This window comes from Drosophila gunungcola, assembly GCF_025200985.1.
Source record: "Drosophila gunungcola strain Sukarami chromosome 3L unlocalized genomic scaffold, Dgunungcola_SK_2 000002F, whole genome shotgun sequence".
Taxonomy (NCBI): Eukaryota; Metazoa; Arthropoda; class Insecta; order Diptera; family Drosophilidae; genus Drosophila; species Drosophila gunungcola.
In genome coordinates, this window is record NW_026453178.1 from 1 (window position 1) to 18,201 (window position 18,201).

Consider the following 18,201-nt stretch of genomic DNA (forward strand, 5'->3'; position numbering starts at 1 on the left):
TGACTTGGTCATGAGCCATCAGCGGCCACATGTCGCCATGTCGGGAAAAGTCAGAAGGCGTGAATGAATTATCACGGCCTGTCCATAAATCTCTAGACTAATTAATAAATGGTGGAATAATAAAAAAAAATTGCCAAACAAAAGCTGACAGCGCAGGGTCAGAGTTGAGCCCGGCAACCTGTTGATAATGAGCAGCGGAAAAGCGTTCTTATCTAGCGAGCAAACAAACTACTAATTCCGACCAATCCAAAGAGTCGATAAGCTAGACTAACAATATCAATATTAGGTCTACATTCATTTTAACACAGAAATATTAAAAGCTAAAATACGACTTTGGGATTTAAATAAGAAGAGTTTAATTTTAAATTTTATGTCATTGAAATTCAGTCAAAAATGATAGTAAAGAAAAAAAATATATTAATATATTTTCAAATCACCTACATAATTCCCCTATCAAATAATTTAAATGAAATCTTTGAAATATCAAAGATATCCAGTTGAATCTGATATTTTTTCTTGTGGGAGTGAATTCTCTTTTATTTTAGCTTTCCATGCACACATCATAAATCTTCGTGTGGAATTTTAAATTATCCAAAATCGAAATCTTGATTCATGATTTTGTATTATGTATTTTTTGCCTTCGGTTCGAACCACACCCAACTTGGCCATGTTGTGGTGGCCGCAACTATAATTGAATTTGGCCTTTGTTCCCCTCAGGCAACCACAAAAAATATTCTAAGCGATACGTAGCACTGGCCACATTGTGTATCTAATGTCTAACTAATATTTACTTATTAACCTTTGCTGATATGATACGCCATGTATGTGAGCTGATTGAGTGTGCTTCGTTAAACAAAAACGGTTTGCTTGTAAAACTCTGAATTTCACATACTCTAGCCAAAAGTATTAAGAAATCAAAGATCGAATGACCGTGAAATCTTGATATTATTTCAAATATTATTGCAGGTGAGATAAATCACTTTGGGATACATTTACTTATGCTAAAAAGCGTAAACATCTTAAAGGCTTGAAATATTAACATTTTCTATGTCACTTTTGTTTTTAGATATAAAAAAATTGTATTAAATATTTGTTTTGAACACAAAAACTATGTCTTGTAGAATTTTACGATGTATTTCTATATTTATATTTAGCTTACATTTTTTTTTTGCTTGAACCTTATCATAAAATATAACATTCCCTTATTCCCCATAGGGTGATTAATCTACTGTTGATATGGGCCAGGCAATCCCTCTACTTCCGATAAAGTGAGCCACAAATTAAATAAACTGAGCCAGGGATTTTTTGTCACCTGTTGTTGTGCGTGTCTATATAGATTTTATGACCCAGCAACAGGTTCATTTAATTTAGTCAAATACGGCTGGCCAGTGAATTCGCTGATAAGTTTTCTTCTGACACATCGCCAACAAGAAACTGAACTAAACGGAAACGCTCCAAATGCTCAATATAGCTGGAAAAAACTACTAAAATCTCTAAAATCGCGAAATTATTATAATGAATTCTGAACAAGATTTTTCTCCAGCTGAATCAGCGGCAGGTATTTTGTAAACAAAACAGCTTGTCTGACTCACTTGAAGTGGCAACAAATTCATTTTGTTTTGGAAATGCCAAGGTGTTAATCATGGGAAATAGAGAAATTCGGCCGCATTTTGTTCACGTCTCCAGCAGAATTGTATGTGGTAATATATTTTTATTATTAATATTTTTATTTTTGTTTGGTCATCTTATCAAAGTGGAGACTTAAGTTAAGAGGAAGTGGTTGTGCGTAATATACACATATTTACTCGTCCAAGAATTTTTTTGCTTACTCTGAAATGTTTTCAAATATTAGAACAATATTCCCTGTTAATAATGACTCCCATGTGAGGCAATCGCCGAGCAGTGGCACAAATTTAAAATGTCGCCGCAGGCGCCGCACCGATTTTTATTTCAACTCCAACGGTTACAATTTGCATTTTAAATATTTGTTGCCTGCATTGGCAAAAGTGTCTTGCGGCTGTTTAGTATGCATGCGGCGCAAACTGGCTGAAGGCTACTGAAATCAATAGACGCCACGACAGACGGAACGAAAAAATGGCAACGCGAGCCAAAGCGTGCAAAATGCAAAATTGCAAACAAACGTAATAATTTTACAATGCACTGCCCAAGACGATGTGAATTGAATTTGCAATCATGGCCAGAGTGGTGAGACAAATAGAGAAGGATATAGAGATTGGTGAGAAATGTTGATGGAATGTACAGATAATATCTCTGGCAACAAAAATATTAAGTATATAAGTATAAAAATATAAATGATGTTAAAGAAACTTTCTATTAAAATTGCAAATGTTACTAAAAGCCATTGAAAAGATGATATCGTATCTAAATTGTAAAAAAAAATATTTGTTGCTTATATTTACCATCATCCTTATCAGCTATGATAAGCCGTGATAAAAAGGAATGAATTCCATATTTTATAGCCCATAAAAAAGGCAACCTTTATCCATATATTTTTACAATGGTTCATTTCTAGATTTCACTGTTCTCCCCCCAAACAATTATTTAAACGCAAATATTTGCAAAATTTTCAACTGACGCCACACATGGCAATCAGTTATACATTATCCCCATACGGTTGAGTTCGCATCTTCGCATCCGGATGCAATAAAATCAGCGAAAATGTTTTTGCAACCCCCCGTGGCGAGCCGTGAACTTGGAAAATTCCCTTGAGTAAGCCAAAAACTATTTTTATTGTAGTCAAGCGACATATTGCAAGGAGAAAAATCGATAAGGATGTGGAAGAGGCGGTGGCGATGCAGATTAAGATTTTCAGATAGGGTGCGTTTTGCAAGCAGGACGAGAACGAGAACAAGTGAAGGAGATATCCAAGGAGCATGGCCTTGAGCCAGAGAGTCACCCCCAATTCCGGGGATGTCCTGGCCCTGACACTTGCCCTCGCTTAATTAGAATTGTGCCCAAGGAGATCTACATAAGGGAAAAGAAAACCAAGTGCAGTCTTGAGAAGGGTGGCCTCTATACGGGGAACTGGTGATAGAATTTCAATCATGGCGGACACGTTAGAAATAGAACGGCATTCATCCCCAGGTCCTCCCCCACGACAAATAACCTGCTGCGAAAAGATATATGAGCTTCGACTTTATTTTTTATGGAGCGTGCGGCCAAACAGTGCCCTACAACAGTATGTCCACACCCCGGACACATAAAAAATGCTTTACGAGCCTAGTCAAGTCTGTCTGTGGCCATATTTTTAGCCGCTCAACAAGTTGGGGCAACCGAACCTAAAGTTGTTCACCAATTCGATACATACTTTTTTGCTAATTGCTCGGGTGAACGTCTCACGTTGGTGAATGTTTCTGTTTCTGTTTTTATTTTGTTTTCTGTCTTGGACCTTTCAATGTCATGTGAAAACTGATCAAAACGATCAACGGTGGCAGCAGCACAAATTGCATGAAATTATTTACACAGTGCTCGACAACATTAAACAGCTGCACTCGACTCGATGGCATTGAACGCCAAGTGGAGGACCGAGGTCTGGAACTGCGGGGATGGGTGGAATATACGTGAAGAGGAGCCGGTCAGTCATCGGTTTGCAAGATACTGAGAAAAGAGCTCTAGGAAACCAGCTGATTATATAGGGTATGACGAAGCAAAACACTTTAATGAAGACAAATTATTCATGGAGGCAGCAAATTAGAAGACAGATAAGTTAGAATAAAAGTCTACAGATATACATACTTACATGTAAATGCTCTACAAATAAGTGTTTGGTAGATACAGATATAACTGTTTTCTACATATATATTTTGTAACCTTGGCACTTGAAAATACAGAGATAAGACGCTTTTTTATGGATGATTCAAGTATAAATAACCAATTTTGCAACTTAAAGTTAAGCGTTATGATGAAATAACTTTTACACTGCTAGCTAAAACACGTATTATCGGTTTAAACTTTAACTAATAAAATGAATCCTTTATATGTCTTTAAATCTCTCCCAAATTTTCTGGCATCAAATCATCATTAATTCAATATACTTTGTCTAGACCCGACGCAATTTGAAATTACAAAAACACACACTATTTTTAGGCTCACTCTGTAGTCACAAGAAATCCAAGAGCTGCGGCAGAGAAAAAGAGTGAGAGAGAGGAAGGAAAAGTGAGATATGTGGGCGGGGTGTTTTCCCAAAAAAGAAATTCCCATTAAATTCAAATGTCGAAATAAATACTTAACAAAAACTGATTTTATTTAACCAAGTTTTTGTGGGCCCACAACTTTTTTGGTTTTTGTTTTTTTTTTTTTGCATATGCAAAGCACCGAGTCGCAGTGGACGGCGCATGCTTTAAATTTAATTAAAGTGAAAATCTTGCACATAAAAAAATGGGCAACCAAAAATGCAAAGAAAGTTTTTTTTTTTCCATTTTTTTTTTCGTATTACTGGCAACTGGCGCTTGTTGCTTGTTGGCGGCTTATGCAGGCCCCGCAATTGACCCGCTTAGCCACGCGCTCGATCGGCGTTGTTATTAGCCAAGAAAATGGACAAGGGGGGAGGAAGGGAGCCTATGATTTTTGCATTATAAATGTACAATATTATTATTACTCTTTTTAATTTTGTCCGCTTCGCTTTCCATGCACAAATTCAATTAACCGAAATCTTTCTGGTTACACTTTCTTTGGGTTAAGTGGCAGATCGAGTATTTCTGTGGCGTGCAAATCATTTATGCAAATGTTAAAAATACAGTTTTGGGCATATATAATGTTCGTCGGCTACTGATTTTCGCTAAGCGAACAATGCTGCGTGATTGAGTCTGCAAACGTAGGTAGGAGGAAAATGGAAAGAGGGGCTCCAAAAACTGGATTTCTACCACTAACATGAGTCACTAAACAACGTCGTGAAGCCAAGAATAAAGCAAAAACTCTAACAATGTTGAATTGGCCATAAAACCTGAAAAGAATTTGTTTATTTATTTCTTGAGAATTTGTGTATTACTTTTTCACAGTTCTCATATTAAGTCTTTTAAGAACCTACCCAGAATTGTTTAAGTTTGGCCTGGTCTGAAGGTTGTTTTTTTTTTGTAATGTGAGATTTCGTTTACTTTTAAATATGTTAAGTTCTTTTTTTTTAATTTAATTTTCTTTTTTTTAATTTAATTGTACTTAAGAATATTTCAATGTAGTTCCCAGTTTTGTTAGTAATATTTTTACTTTATAGATTTCCCAGCTTTTTATTAGTTTCTGCTGCTTTTCAGCTCGCTTTGAGCCGAATGCAAATCCCCTTGACAAACACTTGACAAGCTTTTCAGAGCCTAAAACTTACAGCAGACACTGGGCAAAATCCAACTAAATCCCTGCAACTAAAAAAAAGTAGAGAAAACTGTGGGAAAAAAAGAGTACAACAAAAATGGCAACAAATAGATTGCAAAACGTTGTCTAGACGTGCAATTTTGGTCCTGACACCGGGGAACCTCCTCTGCTGTCGAGGCGAATTTTCCGCTTACCCACACACACACACTAGCACACACACCTACAAGCACACGCACACCAGCACTCATTTTGAGGGTGTGCCGGCTGCTGTCTGATGAAAGAAAACTACCCCCGAAACGCGGAAGGCATATAAAATCCATCGATATTCGAATATCCGAATTGAATCGAAATCAGCAAAAACTAAATCGGTCTAAAGAGGCGGAATGAAAGCAGCTGAGGCAAGCTAAAATTGCTTTATTATACTGTTTGTGCATTTAAAAATCCCTGCACAGGCAGGTAAGCTTAAGCTGGGCGTGTCAACGCCCTGTCCAAAACTAGGAAAAACCGTCAGAAAAACAGCTGTGAGCTGGAGAGTTGAATTTCATAGACGGAGAACGGAAAAAAAACAAAATAATAATAATAATAACAATGTGGAGACCCGGTACTCGGAACTCTATGGATCGAAGTGGAATGTGGGGCCTCCGCCGAAACAGAACACAAAATCCAAAGAAAATAAAAACAACAAGAAAGCAACGATATATCCGAGAAATATATATATTTCGTTGGGGCGCACGCGGCTGGCCGTGCTCATATGGCAGCAATTTACATAAAACCCGCAAAACCAGTTTTTTTTTTTTATAAAGTTTCAAGTTCCAGCTTGGTCGGTAGACAGAAAAAGACGGCAATGCAGTGGTAGAAAGAGAAGGACGCCATAAGCGCGCGTTCTTAAAACATTTGCCTGCACTTTGGCTTATGGGAAGCAATTTGTAAAATTCTCACTGCTTTGAGCATTTGAGTGGATTTCCTATGGGTAACTGATGACATTGAAATAATTAATTGACACAAATAAGTTTGCTCAGATTGTTCAGCCAATTAGAAAATATTGGGTTTTCTTACTGGAACTGTGGATCAGGTTGACTTAAAACGGAAATTTCGAGCTTGCCGCCGAGAATACAGAAACCTTTTGTGTTAAGAAGTTATGTTTCAAAATTTATATTAGGATTACAAGAGTTTTTGAAAAAGAAAGCCGAAAGACTTGAAATCTTTCTACTGACTATTGTTTAATTTAATATTAAATATTGTTCATGCATATTTTAAAAAGTTTTAAATGTATGGTTTTTTATTAAAACTGCATTTCTACAACAAATATATAATTAAGAACTGTCTACAAACTGTGTTATTTTAGTTTACTAATTTTTCAATTATGTCCTAGTTTTACAAATGATTTTCCTTCAAACATTAAAAAAATTGTACCCCTCAATGAACAGATAATCCCCAAAATCGAAGGAAAACAGAACTTACCCATAGCTCGTTGCCCCAACTCATGTTGTTGGAGTTTTGCGCTGCGTTTTCCGATTCGGCCAGTTTGTTGTTGCTGCTGCTTCTGCTCGATCCGCCTGCCACTGTTTTTGTTGTTATAATAGTAATCCACAGAAGATAATGTAATCCACAGACGGCGGAGAAAGAGGGAGAAAGCGAAGAATAGTAATAGATGAGAATTTTTATTATTATTTTATTATTATCCCGCAAGGTTAATTAATTTTATAGTTGCTTTTTCGTTTTCATTTTCCGTTTTTTTCAGCGTTGCGCGACGCGATGTTTAATTTTCTATGAAAGAGAGCAATTCGAGTCATATATTCATTTTTTTCGGTGGTTGGGCAGGTAAGAAAGCATGTAAAAAAAAGAGTGGCAATGCAGACGTGTCAGTTGCAATAGCAGGTAGAAAAAAAGGTAGAAACAATTATAACTAATGGCAGTTTAAACTCTTTTTTCTTTTGAGGAGTTGAAAATAAGAAAATTCTATGCACTGGTATTTCGCTGCGCAAAGAGAGAGAGCGAGAGAGATGGAGAGAGTTGGAGTGCAACTGCATTTCATAATTGAGAAAAAGAGAGGACAATTGGAATTCTACTATTGTTGTATTTACATAATTTCGCACTCAACACCCACGAACACTCGCACACACATGTAAACACAATTGCCGAGTGCAATTCTTCTTCTTCTGCCACCGTTTTATTGCTTTTCGTTTATTATTTTACTTATTTTCTGCAAGTGCAATTGCAACTTCATTTTGGGTTTTATGCACTTCAGTATGCGTCATAATTCGGCGACACTCGCACATACACACACTCTCGGAACACCCGCACTCACACAACGCAAGCATTTGTTTCTCCTTTTTGGCGTGCGAAAACAATTTAATTTCAACTATCCGCAACTATCCGCTCGTCGTTGTTTTTTCTCGGGGTTTAAAAACAGTGTGACCAGACTGGGAGACTAGTGGTGTGGAATTTTCTATTCCAACTGTCATCGATATTTTCATCGTAGTAATATCGATGTTTATTACGTCTCTAAGAAGTAAAGGTAGTCGAAATGCTGCTGTTCTTGCTCGCTGTTAAGTTTCCACTACAGTTATTGTTATTTCACATTCTGTTAACCGCCATATAAAACGCACTCAATCCAGTGAATAGGTTGTTATCGATAATTTCAAAACGTTTGGCGGGTCATAATTGATTTTCTTTCATTTCTAACACTTCGAAAATTGCGGTGTATGTCCTCGCTTACTTTTAGTATTGCCCAACAACAGCTGTTCAGTCGCCATTTTACAGCACTATCAGCTTGTGGGTCAACAACGTTGTTTTAGTCAAATTTTTTAATGAATTAAAACTCCTAAATAAGGGACTTAAAAGCATATTAAGTTACTTAACAGCTACCGCTAACCACCAACCAAAATGCCCTCCTACGAGCTAGCACTGGTGCTGCGTCAATTGCCTCGCGTGAGTAGCACCTGAATTTCCACCGGCAGTTACATAAAAGTAAATAAGAATCCCCATGCCCATTGACAGCCCGAACTGATTTCCGTGATAAAGCGAACGGCGGAGTCCATCCTGGACAAGGGTGGCATCATCAGGAAGCTGGAGAACCTGGGCACCCGTGCCCTGCCCCACAAAGTCAGCGAGCACGGAGTGGTGCATCGCGAGGGTACCCACTTCACCATCGCCTTCGATACGGCGCCCACGAGGATTGCCGATCTGAAAGAGGAATTCGGCCGCGATATAGACATCGTGCGGCGCTATATCTTCAAGGTGGAGGAGCCCGAGCAGAATACCTGCACGTTGCACGAGGAGATGCTGCCACCCGCCTACCGCAAGGATGTCCAAGAGATCGTTGCGGCTGCCCAGAGAAAGCAAAAGAAGAAATACAACTACAACTCCGGCTTGGACTACTATCCCTTCCAGAAGTAAACCCCAAATAAAGCTCGCTCATTATTAATTTTTAACACGATAAGTGGCGTCCACGATCTTTGGCTATTTTAAACTAAAGTGTTCTTATGAAATGCCCTTCTTATCGCTGCGTTTGGCACAGTGTTTGTCTTTATTTAGTTTATAGCCCCCAATTGGCGCTTATCAGATAGATAAAGGCGCCGTAAAAATCGAACCCCATCAATAGAACGTAGATGGGGCAAGTAGTGCCCCAAGAATCGCTGAGCAGTTCACTAGCACCTCCTCCCCTTGAGTGAAACCCCAGAAGAAATGGCACCGCAAATACGCCCACTCACGCCAGAGCTGCAGAAAGTGGCCATCGAGCAGTTGAAGGAGGATCCCGCTCGTCTGGAGGCCGATCTGCTGGCATTCAGGACCTGGATCGAACAGCAGCCACATCTGAATCCCCGAACCGAGGACCAGTATCTGGTGGCCTTCCTGCGCGGCTGCAAGTACAGTCTGGAGCGGGCCAAGTCCAAAATAGATCAGTTCTACACGCTCAAGACCAAGTATCCGGAATACTTTCGAGTAAACAGCACTACGGAGGGAAAGTTCCGGGAGATCCACCGAACGGGGTAAGTAATATATCTTTAAAACCAATAAGAAAAAACCATTAATTTGTCAATCTTATTAGGGCTATAATCTATTTGCCAACTCCCCTATATGAAAATGGACCCCGAATCGGCATTTGGCGAATGGGTTTGGTGCCCGTGGAGAAGTACAACATGCTGGAATGCATGCAAGTGGCACAGGCCATTCAGGAAATTGCCATTTTAGAGGATGACTATGCCAATATTAATGGCATTGTTTTCATCATGGACATGAAGGGCGCCACGGCAGGGCACTTGTTCCAGATGACTCCTTCGATGGCCAAGAAGTTCACCGTCTTTTCAGAGGAGGCTCTACCACTGCGTCTAAAGGCACAGCATTTCATCAACACCATCGCCGGTTTTGAGCAGATGTTCAACATGTTCAAGCCCATGATGTCCAAGAAGATGCAGTCGCGCCTCTTTGTGCATGGCAACAAAATGGATCTGCTGACGGAGCAGATCCCGCTGAAATACCTTCCCGCGGAATATGGTGGCGAGAACGGATCAGTGCCGGAAATTGTGGCAGCGTGGGAGAAAAGCTGGATGAATACAGCGGGTTCTTCAAGGATAGTGTCAACTATGGCACTGATGAGAGCCTGCGACCGGGCAAGCCCATCGATTTCGAAGGTCTCTTTGGCATCGAGGGTTCCTTTAGGAAGCTCAACGTGGATTAGTTTGAAAGTGGTAGGTTTTTTTAACCCTAAAAATGAATTTGTTATTCTTAAAAATTGTTATTGTCTACAATACCTGGTTGGGTTCAACCCATTAATGGCTTAGAAAGCACATTTATATATTTGGTGTTTTTAGTATTCAGCTATTTTGAAGATAAATACAAAAAAGGTTTATTGTCTCTAAAACTATTAAAATGATAGTACGCTTAATTGCTTCTCCAAGAACAGGACAAAGCAATATAGATCCCTCCTATATGAACATTATCTATCACATTAAGTGCTTATATTATCACCTATAGAAGCAAATCTTTCGCTGCCATTTAGTGGGCGTAGACTCGAATATCTTCCTTCGGTCCAGTGAATTTTCCAGGTAGTTTTGTATCTGCATTTCCACATCAGATCGCCACTTAAGTTCCAGAAAAAGGGGAAAAGTTTCTCCGGCTTTTTTCAGACGCCTCTCTGCTGTTTGATAGCATTTCCATGGTTGTGGTTCCACCACCAGGAGTTCTGCCAAATTGGATAGCTTCTTCATAAATAGTTGGAGGCCTTGATCATGATGATTAAGGTGAATCCACATGGTTATTGAGTAGCAGCAAATGGCATCGAACTTTTCAAGATTATTAAGTTTCAAATAAGCGTTTACGGATTCAAAAGCTTCATCATCTAGGACATCTACACAGGCGTAGCTTATTTCTTCAGGGGATTCATTCTCCAACACAGCACGTTGAATCAGACGATTGTCTATATCCACTCCTAGAATTTTTACTGGTCTCTGGAGGAGTTCCTCAAGATATTTATGAAGTAGTTGGGTAAATACCCCGCAATTGCAGCCCACATCCAGTACAAAATAGGGACTATTTCCGGGAGATTTATTATCTTTTAAAGGATGGTAACCATACATCTTTATCCGGCAAAAGTTTAACACGTTCCGAGGCTGAATTAAATTGATAATAGTTCATGAAATTCCCATATTGAACAGCACCGGGGTCGTTGTTTCTGATGTCCATGATTTAATGCTCAATATTGTTTATAAGCACGTTAAAATGATTTCGATTCACAAGATTAAAATGTTTATTTTTAAGTGTGACCGTTACAGCAGAAACAACGATTATTATTCGATACTTTCTATGGTTGACCGATAAATCGTCTGTGTGACCACATTCCACACAAATCATAACCAAATGCCAGTGTTCAAAAGCGTAGCAACTTGTATTATTTACTTAAAACCGCCAAATTTAAACTAGAACTTCCCTTATCAACATGTTTGCATTTATTTACTGCGTTCATTGTTTATACTTGTCGAAACGCCTTTTCTATCTGCTTACACGGCTCTAACAATTTCCTTACACTTAAAAATCGATAACACTTGCTTTTGGTGTGTAAATTAGTTTCGAACTATAACTAAATGTACAAAAGATCATCAATGAAATGTACAACAACAAAATATACACAATGTTTCGTTTTCGAAATCGAATTTCGTTCATTATTTTCGCATTTTGGCATGTTTGCAGCTGAGATATCATCAAAGTAACAGTGGCGATCAACAACATTCAACGGCAAACACTCGACTTGGGACCCTGAACGCTCCACTGGCGAGGCCTGGGAAACTGAATTTGACCCACTAAGGGAACTAGGCGAAATTAGGAACCCCACCAAATCGAAGCGTTCAGGGGCGGCCAAAAGGAAAATAAATGCATCCTGCATTTGCCGATTTAAACAACGATCGAAACTTGACACTAGCCTATCCTTTCATTTTAATTTTTATAGTTTTTTGTATTTATTTATCGCTAAGAACTACTGGAAATGTTTTTTTTTTGGGTTTGATCGCTTGCGTAATTTAACATTTTTGCTGGGTTGAGTTTTACATCCGTTTTTTAAAGCGCATTCGCAAAGCGTGCGAAGATTGAATGTTCTGAATTTGAATTCTTAATTTCCGGCCCGTCGTCAAGTTTGGCAAATTGTTTAATAAACTCTACACGATTTTTTTTTTTGTAAATTCTAAATGCTACTTAATATGGACTTTGAAAAAGGTTTATATATATATGCAATATCTTGCTTCTTGAGTAGCATATGATTTTCATATTGTTTTTAGTGTGATAGCAAGTTTGAATTGTAAACCGGAAACGGAAATGTTCTGCTTGCCTAGTGAATTGTCTCTTGTCTACGAATTAGAATTAGAATCGCTGCTACAATATGTATATGGCTAGAGTTAAGTACAAGTACAAGTATATACGTGGTAAGCTCATAAATACACAATAATAATCGTCAATCAATTCAATTCAATCAATCAATCAATTAATCAATCATAATTGGATACGCTAAAAACTCTTAGCTTAGCTTAGGTCTAGAAATATGAATATGTCTTTCAACGTGTCTGTGTTTTTGGTGTCTCTGTGTGGTTGCTGTATGGTTGGGTGGCTGAGTGGCTGAGTGGTTGAGTGGTTGAGTGGTTGCGTTTTAGAGTTTCTCAGTTTTTCTGTGGCTTGTGGGTGGTGCTTTCATTGGCATGTCGCGTAGCGCCAAACGGCCCTTAAATATGCAACTATATGGCAACAGGCAAGTAAGTGTTAATATAGATAGAGAGAGAGAGTTAAGGAAATGGCTCAATGCAATTACAACCAATTTATTACTTGCGGGACTTCGAAGTTCTTCTCAAAGGGATATAGGGGTTGCGGAGGGGGTGAGGGGGTGGAGGGTTGGGGGTTTTTTCGGTTTTTATTCTTTTGTATTTTTGAGGAGAATGAAAATCTAAATCTAACTCTAGTCATCTGGGTCCAACCCGATTAGCTCTGCTTGCAAACGGCCCTTAGTCTTACAACAAATGGTTAAGCAAAATACTCTCAAAGCGATACGGAATTGCGGCGACATACTGGTCATGATTAGAATTTTCCAAAACGAATTCAATATGCCGATCCAGACGACGGCGAAGTTGATAAGAGTACTTTGGATAACATCGCCCGTGACCACCTCATACAGACGCAACAGAATCCATGGCAGCCAGGACACCCAGAATGCAAAGACTAATGCGAATGACATCATATGACTAGGGTTCGATAAATTTTCAGCCAGAGCAGTTGCATATTCTTTATCGTGTATCGGCTCGCCGGACCTAATCTTACGCATCATTACAAAGATATAGCCGTAGTTGTGTACGATTGAAATGAGGCTGGGACCTAAGACTAAAATCGCCAGAGTGGCGCTATATGCCGCCATATTCCCCCAGTCCAGCATGCAGATGTGCGTCATGTTGTTCTCGATGGGCATCGAGTAGCCAGAATTGGGGGGCAGCAGAGCAGGGCCGCCGATATCCACGTGAACACCATCCAGCACTGGCACCTGCAAGGGTAAACATAAGATAAAAGATTAATCCGAATTGCTTTCGAAAAATTTCTAATATATGTATATATATGTAAAAGTGAATAATATATTAAATTAGTTTTTAAAATAATATTATGAAAGATTGTAGGCTTTGCAAAGCATGCACGCTTAATTTTTTTGAAAGCTCTTTTAACATTGAACATAAATTATAAAATATTCGAGAATATTTTTAAATCAAATTTGTATCTTTTATGTCTTTTTATTATAACTAATTTATGAAAAGTAGTACATATTCTCCAAATTGTATTTGATATTTTGTATCTTTTGTATCGAGTTATTATTACAAATTTATTTATAAAATATATCTATACAACTAATTAAAGTATTTGAGTATTCCAAGAATTATTATTATTTAATTATTTTGTGTCTTTTAGATAACAATTACAATCTTACAATTTTGAATATATAAAGAATTCCATTGCAACTAATTGTTTCAGCATTTCTAACAGTTCTTTCTGACCAACAAATTCCGATTTAATTTTAATTTATTAATCTAATTTAATTTAATTTATTAATCCACTCACCTCGTCTTCGTCTGGACCGTTTCGTATCGCAGTGGCTTGCGCACCGCCAGATACCGATCCACGGATATCCACATGAACGTGTAGACGGACACCGCCCACAAAGTGACCTCCAGGTAGCCCGTAAAGCGGCACACGATGTCGCCGTACATCCATTCTCCGGTCAAGGCGGGATACACGGAGAAGGGCACCACCAGCAGTCCGCAGAGCAGATCGGCAATGGCCAGAGACAACAGGTAGTAGTTGATCACCTCTGTGGGCCCTGTGGTTTATAATGTAAACATTAGGCATTGAAGAAAAAATCATAAGCAAACTAAAAACAAATGCAAACGATATTTTGTAAATTATACATTCAATTACTTTTTGGGCGGCTCTAAATTTACGACATTCACAAACCTAATGCTTTTTAAAATGTATCCAATTGATTAAAAGAACACATTTTTAAGACAAACATCAGAGGTAAATAAACATTGTGGGCAGGGCAGAACCAAATTTTTCATTTTTAAAACAAGACGGCAAAAACACATGACATTTAAATAAGGGAAGATGCTTTTTTACTTCATTTCTTTCTCTCCTTAAATTTAATTTTGGATGCATTTGTAATTTAAATATTAGTTTTCTTAAAAGTCAAAATTAAATTAAAAATTTAGATTAAACATATGTTTGTTTTAAAGTTATTGTTATTTGGACCAAACCTAACCGCGTTCAAGATGTTCCTGTGGAAAGCATTAATCGTTTGTTATTTGAACAACGTACCCTTGAAGTTGGCATAGGTGGCAATGATGAGGAGGTTGGACAGGACGATGGCCACGCCCAGTATGGATATGAGCACCGCCTTGGTGAGGGCCTCCACCTTGGAATTATCCTGCAGGTAGCTCATTTCCTGCATTTTTACGGTCCGCTGGCGGTAGAAAGTGGCGCTCCTGTGCTCGTTGTTTTTACTCCTTTGGCTCTGGCTCCTGCTGCTCCCTCGTTTCACCTGCTTTCACTTGCTTTCCCCTGCTTTCGCCACCACCTGCTTGGCGGCTCCTTGGCGGGCTGATTGTTATGCAAAGGCCAGTGGACGTGGACGTGACCGTACTTCACTTCCGGTCATGGCGGCCGCCCATGCAATTGTCCTGTGTGTTTGTGTGTGTATTTCTATGTGTCTAGGTGAGCTGTTTTTGGTGTATAGGTTATGTGGTGTGGTTGCGTGTGTATGCGTTTGTCTGGGCGAGAGTGTTAGTGGCGTCCTTTATGTGCAACGACGCTTGCACACGCGAAGGTCGACGTAGTCCTTGGCGCTACTTTCCTGTCTTTTTTTTCGTCCTTTTTCCACCGCTGGCGCCAAATTTGTATAAATTTTCTAGTGCCTACTTTTTGGGCCTCCGTATTTCTGGCGCTGAGCCAAGCATTTGATTGTTACCCTTACAATCCTGCCGCCGTGGTTAAGGTTAAGGATAAGTTTCTGCTCGGTTGTGTGTGGGCGTGTTCTTGTTATTTTTCGTGTGTGTTTGAAGCTCGTTTAAAAATTTTCTTTGGATTAAATCTTACGTTTTAAAACTACTAATTGTGTACAATTTGTTCTAAGTTAGAGGATCGTAAACCGTTTAATTGTTTAGTTTTTGGTTTGTTAAATTCACAACGCTCTTTGCTAAGTTTTAATGAACGTTAAACAGTAATGTGTTTATATATATATATATATCTCTTTTGGTATTAATAATTCGCTACTAGATTAAATATCGATTAAAAATGTACACATTTCAAACTCGCAAATGGAAGAATAATGATTATTATTATTATTTATTTAGTTTGTAATAATTACGCGGTTTTTGGGTGTTCTTTCGTGGTTGTTTGTAATTTTTGGTTGACTATAATTAAAGCACAGCACAAATGTTGTTTTGTTGTTTTGTAAGGCTTCTGTTGTGCTACATTTAAGTTGTTTAAAATAGTTCAATAATAGTTCGGTTGTTAGTTATCGACTTTGGTATTTAATTTCGCTGCATGGTGATTGTGATTATCCTTTTGCTTGTAAATTCTGGATTTGTTCTTGTTGCTGCTGTTGCTGTAGCTGTTGTTGTTGCTCTCCACATCCTGCCATCAGTTTAAGCTAATTGTGCGCATCTGCAAGGATAAAGTGAACCAATTAAATGCCATCTGCGTCTCATAATATGTAGTTTACAGAATCTCCCATCTTGAGCCAATCAATAAATTATCCCCACATACGGCAGGCGGAAAAAGCCTTTTAGCTGCACAAACGCTTTACATAAGCGTGCTTATCCTGGGGCCCGTCACTTGCCTGCTATTTCAGAGCCACAACCCCAAACCACCGCCACCCCCCTTTTCCACTCCCAAAACCACCGCCTGCAATGACCCACTTTGCCGTGCCACTTGACACAGTTTGAGAGCCATAGCTGTCACTGGCCGGCTGCTCAAACTGGGTTCGCCACTCGAGGGCCTGGAACTGTTAAAAATCTCGAGGGGTCTCCGCTTTGGTCTCCATCTGTGGACCACCGTCATCGATCACGCCCACTCTATCTATATTTAACGAACCCCTTATGAGAGTTGCCAACTTGGCTATTTTCCGACAGGGCTACGTTGATTTAAAAGGAGAAAGTACTTTGGGAAAATCCTTAAAAGATTAACTAAATGGTTACACCTAATCGTAGCGGATAGGATTTTTTTAAATAATACTTGACTAACAGTCTATATGCAAAAGCTGACAAGGTTTTCTAGAAGCCGTTCACCATTAAAGTTGAAACTCGCTTGTTAAAGTAAATATCTTTAAAATTTTATAATTTTTTTTGAAATAATATTTTTATAAAATTAATTATTTAATTTGAACCCTGGAAAATTGTTATAGAGTGTTAAATTAAATTAAAGTTAAATTTATATTAATGTAAGGCTATGTTTTGTAGCTTCAATCAATTTTAAAATCAATGATTTTAAAATGTATTTATTGTGTTTTTTTATGTAATATTCAACTGACACCTCTGATTTTCCATCGCAGCCTCTATCATTGACATTCACTACGTCATCGTGCCATTTTCCACGCAGACACAAAGATAAACACAAACACCATTATCAAATGCCATTAGACATCAGCGGGGGTGCTCCATGTGTCAAAGGGGGCTGATGAAATCAGGGGAGGGTAGGGGAGGGGGATGGCATTAGGGGTCGTCTCTGAGTGAGGTAACAAGTTTGCCATTTACGTCCCGGCATCTCCTCTCCTTCGCTCAACTTGGTAATTTAATTAACAATAACGGGGTAACGCTTCTGGTTCAACAGTCAGTCGGTGGCCAGGTGATAAATATCAATGAATTGCACTGGGCAACTGAGCCCCAGCAAATCACCTCTGCTCCACCTGCTCTGATTGTCAATCATTACGTAAGCGTAAGCCCCTGCAGTTGGTGACGATGCCGAGGCAAACAAACGTCATTTGTGCAAATGACTTCCTGGCCTGCCACCAATTCAAATCCATTCCGCTTCGTCCATCCCCACTGCAATTACCCTGAAATAAGTGTTATTGCTGCCAACTTAACCGGAGCCGTTCGCATAATGAGCCCCTGAACCCCTCAAAAACCGGAGACCGAAACCGGAAAGCGGAGAATTGGGTTCACTGAACCCTCTGTGCACTTTCTTGGAAGGACAATCAATAAGCGCGGCCGGTGATTAATTATGTAAATATGTTCATTGTTCTTCGAGGGGCACCGCTAACAGGCTGATGAGATTTTGATTGCCATTGGGAGCGCAGGGCAGCTCATTAACTGTGTGGCATAATTAAAAATAATATGTGGCCAGCTTTTAGTCGCAACTGAAATCCTGCCCGAAGTTACGTTTTTTGACCCACTTTAAGAGACACGAGTTTGTGAAAGCTGGAAACTGGGCTGTGGAAAATGTAGCTCCGGTTTCAATTGAAAACACAAGTGACCCACAAAACTGACCATTAAAGCTTGTGATGAATGCTAGACCAATTGTACATAAATATAAACTTAGAAAATAGTAAAAGCAATAAATATTAAACTAGGTCAGTTTTATAATTTGTAATTGCAAAATTACGTACTTTATACTTTTTATTGCAAACTATACTTTAATAAAGTTTTATTTACGACGAAATCTAATAAGCACTAAAATAAATCTTAAACAAGACCTTTAAAATTAGTACAAAAACTTTTTTATTTATTACACTTTTTATTACGTAATATAGCTTTGCTTAAAGTTTGAAAGCATGCCAAGTGAGGAACTGCCCTACATCGCCGAAACGCACTGTATGTTTGCGCCCGACTTTCTGCTGGCCTGTTTCATTTATTGTTTGGTAGGTTT

At 38.8% G+C, this 18,201-nt stretch overlaps 4 protein-coding genes across 4 annotated transcripts; 2 read left to right on the forward strand and 2 right to left on the reverse strand.

Annotated features, from left to right (window-relative positions):
• Window positions 1-8,109: 8,109 nt before the first annotated feature.
• On the forward strand, window positions 8,110-8,764 carry LOC128257624 (probable 28S ribosomal protein S6, mitochondrial). Its single transcript, XM_052988701.1, has 2 exons — window positions 8,110-8,253; window positions 8,323-8,764. The coding sequence occupies exons 1-2, from the start codon at window positions 8,209-8,211 to the stop codon at window positions 8,719-8,721; spliced, it is 444 nt and encodes a 147-aa protein (XP_052844661.1). The 5' UTR covers window positions 8,110-8,208; the 3' UTR covers window positions 8,722-8,764.
• Window positions 8,765-8,870: 106 nt separating this feature from the next.
• Window positions 8,871-10,131, forward strand: LOC128257622 (alpha-tocopherol transfer protein-like). Its single transcript, XM_052988699.1, is given in 3 exon segments — window positions 8,871-9,314; window positions 9,374-9,861; window positions 9,864-10,131. Coding segments are annotated over 3 exon segments (933 nt in total). The 5' UTR covers window positions 8,871-9,009; the 3' UTR covers window positions 10,004-10,131.
• A 39-nt stretch (window positions 10,132-10,170) lies between these two features.
• On the reverse strand, window positions 10,171-11,126 carry LOC128257623 (probable RNA methyltransferase CG11342). Its single transcript, XM_052988700.1, is given in 2 exon segments — window positions 10,171-10,883; window positions 10,885-11,126. Coding segments are annotated over 2 exon segments (717 nt in total). The 5' UTR covers window positions 11,008-11,126; the 3' UTR covers window positions 10,171-10,289.
• An 810-nt stretch (window positions 11,127-11,936) lies between these two features.
• On the reverse strand, window positions 11,937-15,588 carry LOC128257554 (beta-2 adrenergic receptor-like). The gene is given in 4 exon segments (XM_052988615.1): window positions 11,937-13,275; window positions 13,278-13,336; window positions 13,903-14,161; window positions 14,656-15,588. Coding segments are annotated over 4 exon segments (966 nt in total). The 5' UTR covers window positions 14,789-15,588; the 3' UTR covers window positions 11,937-12,760.
• Between the last annotated feature and the right edge of the window lie 2,613 nt (window positions 15,589-18,201).

Excerpts from the sequence above, each read along its gene's own strand:
- LOC128257624 (XM_052988701.1), top strand. The coding sequence starts at position 8,209 with ATGCCCTCCTACGAGCTAGCACTGGTGCTGCGTCAATTGCCTCGC. Across the intron at positions 8,254-8,322 it reads TGCTGCGTCAATTGCCTCGC|CCCGAACTGATTTCCGTGAT; the intron begins GTGAGTAGCACC and ends GCCCATTGACAG.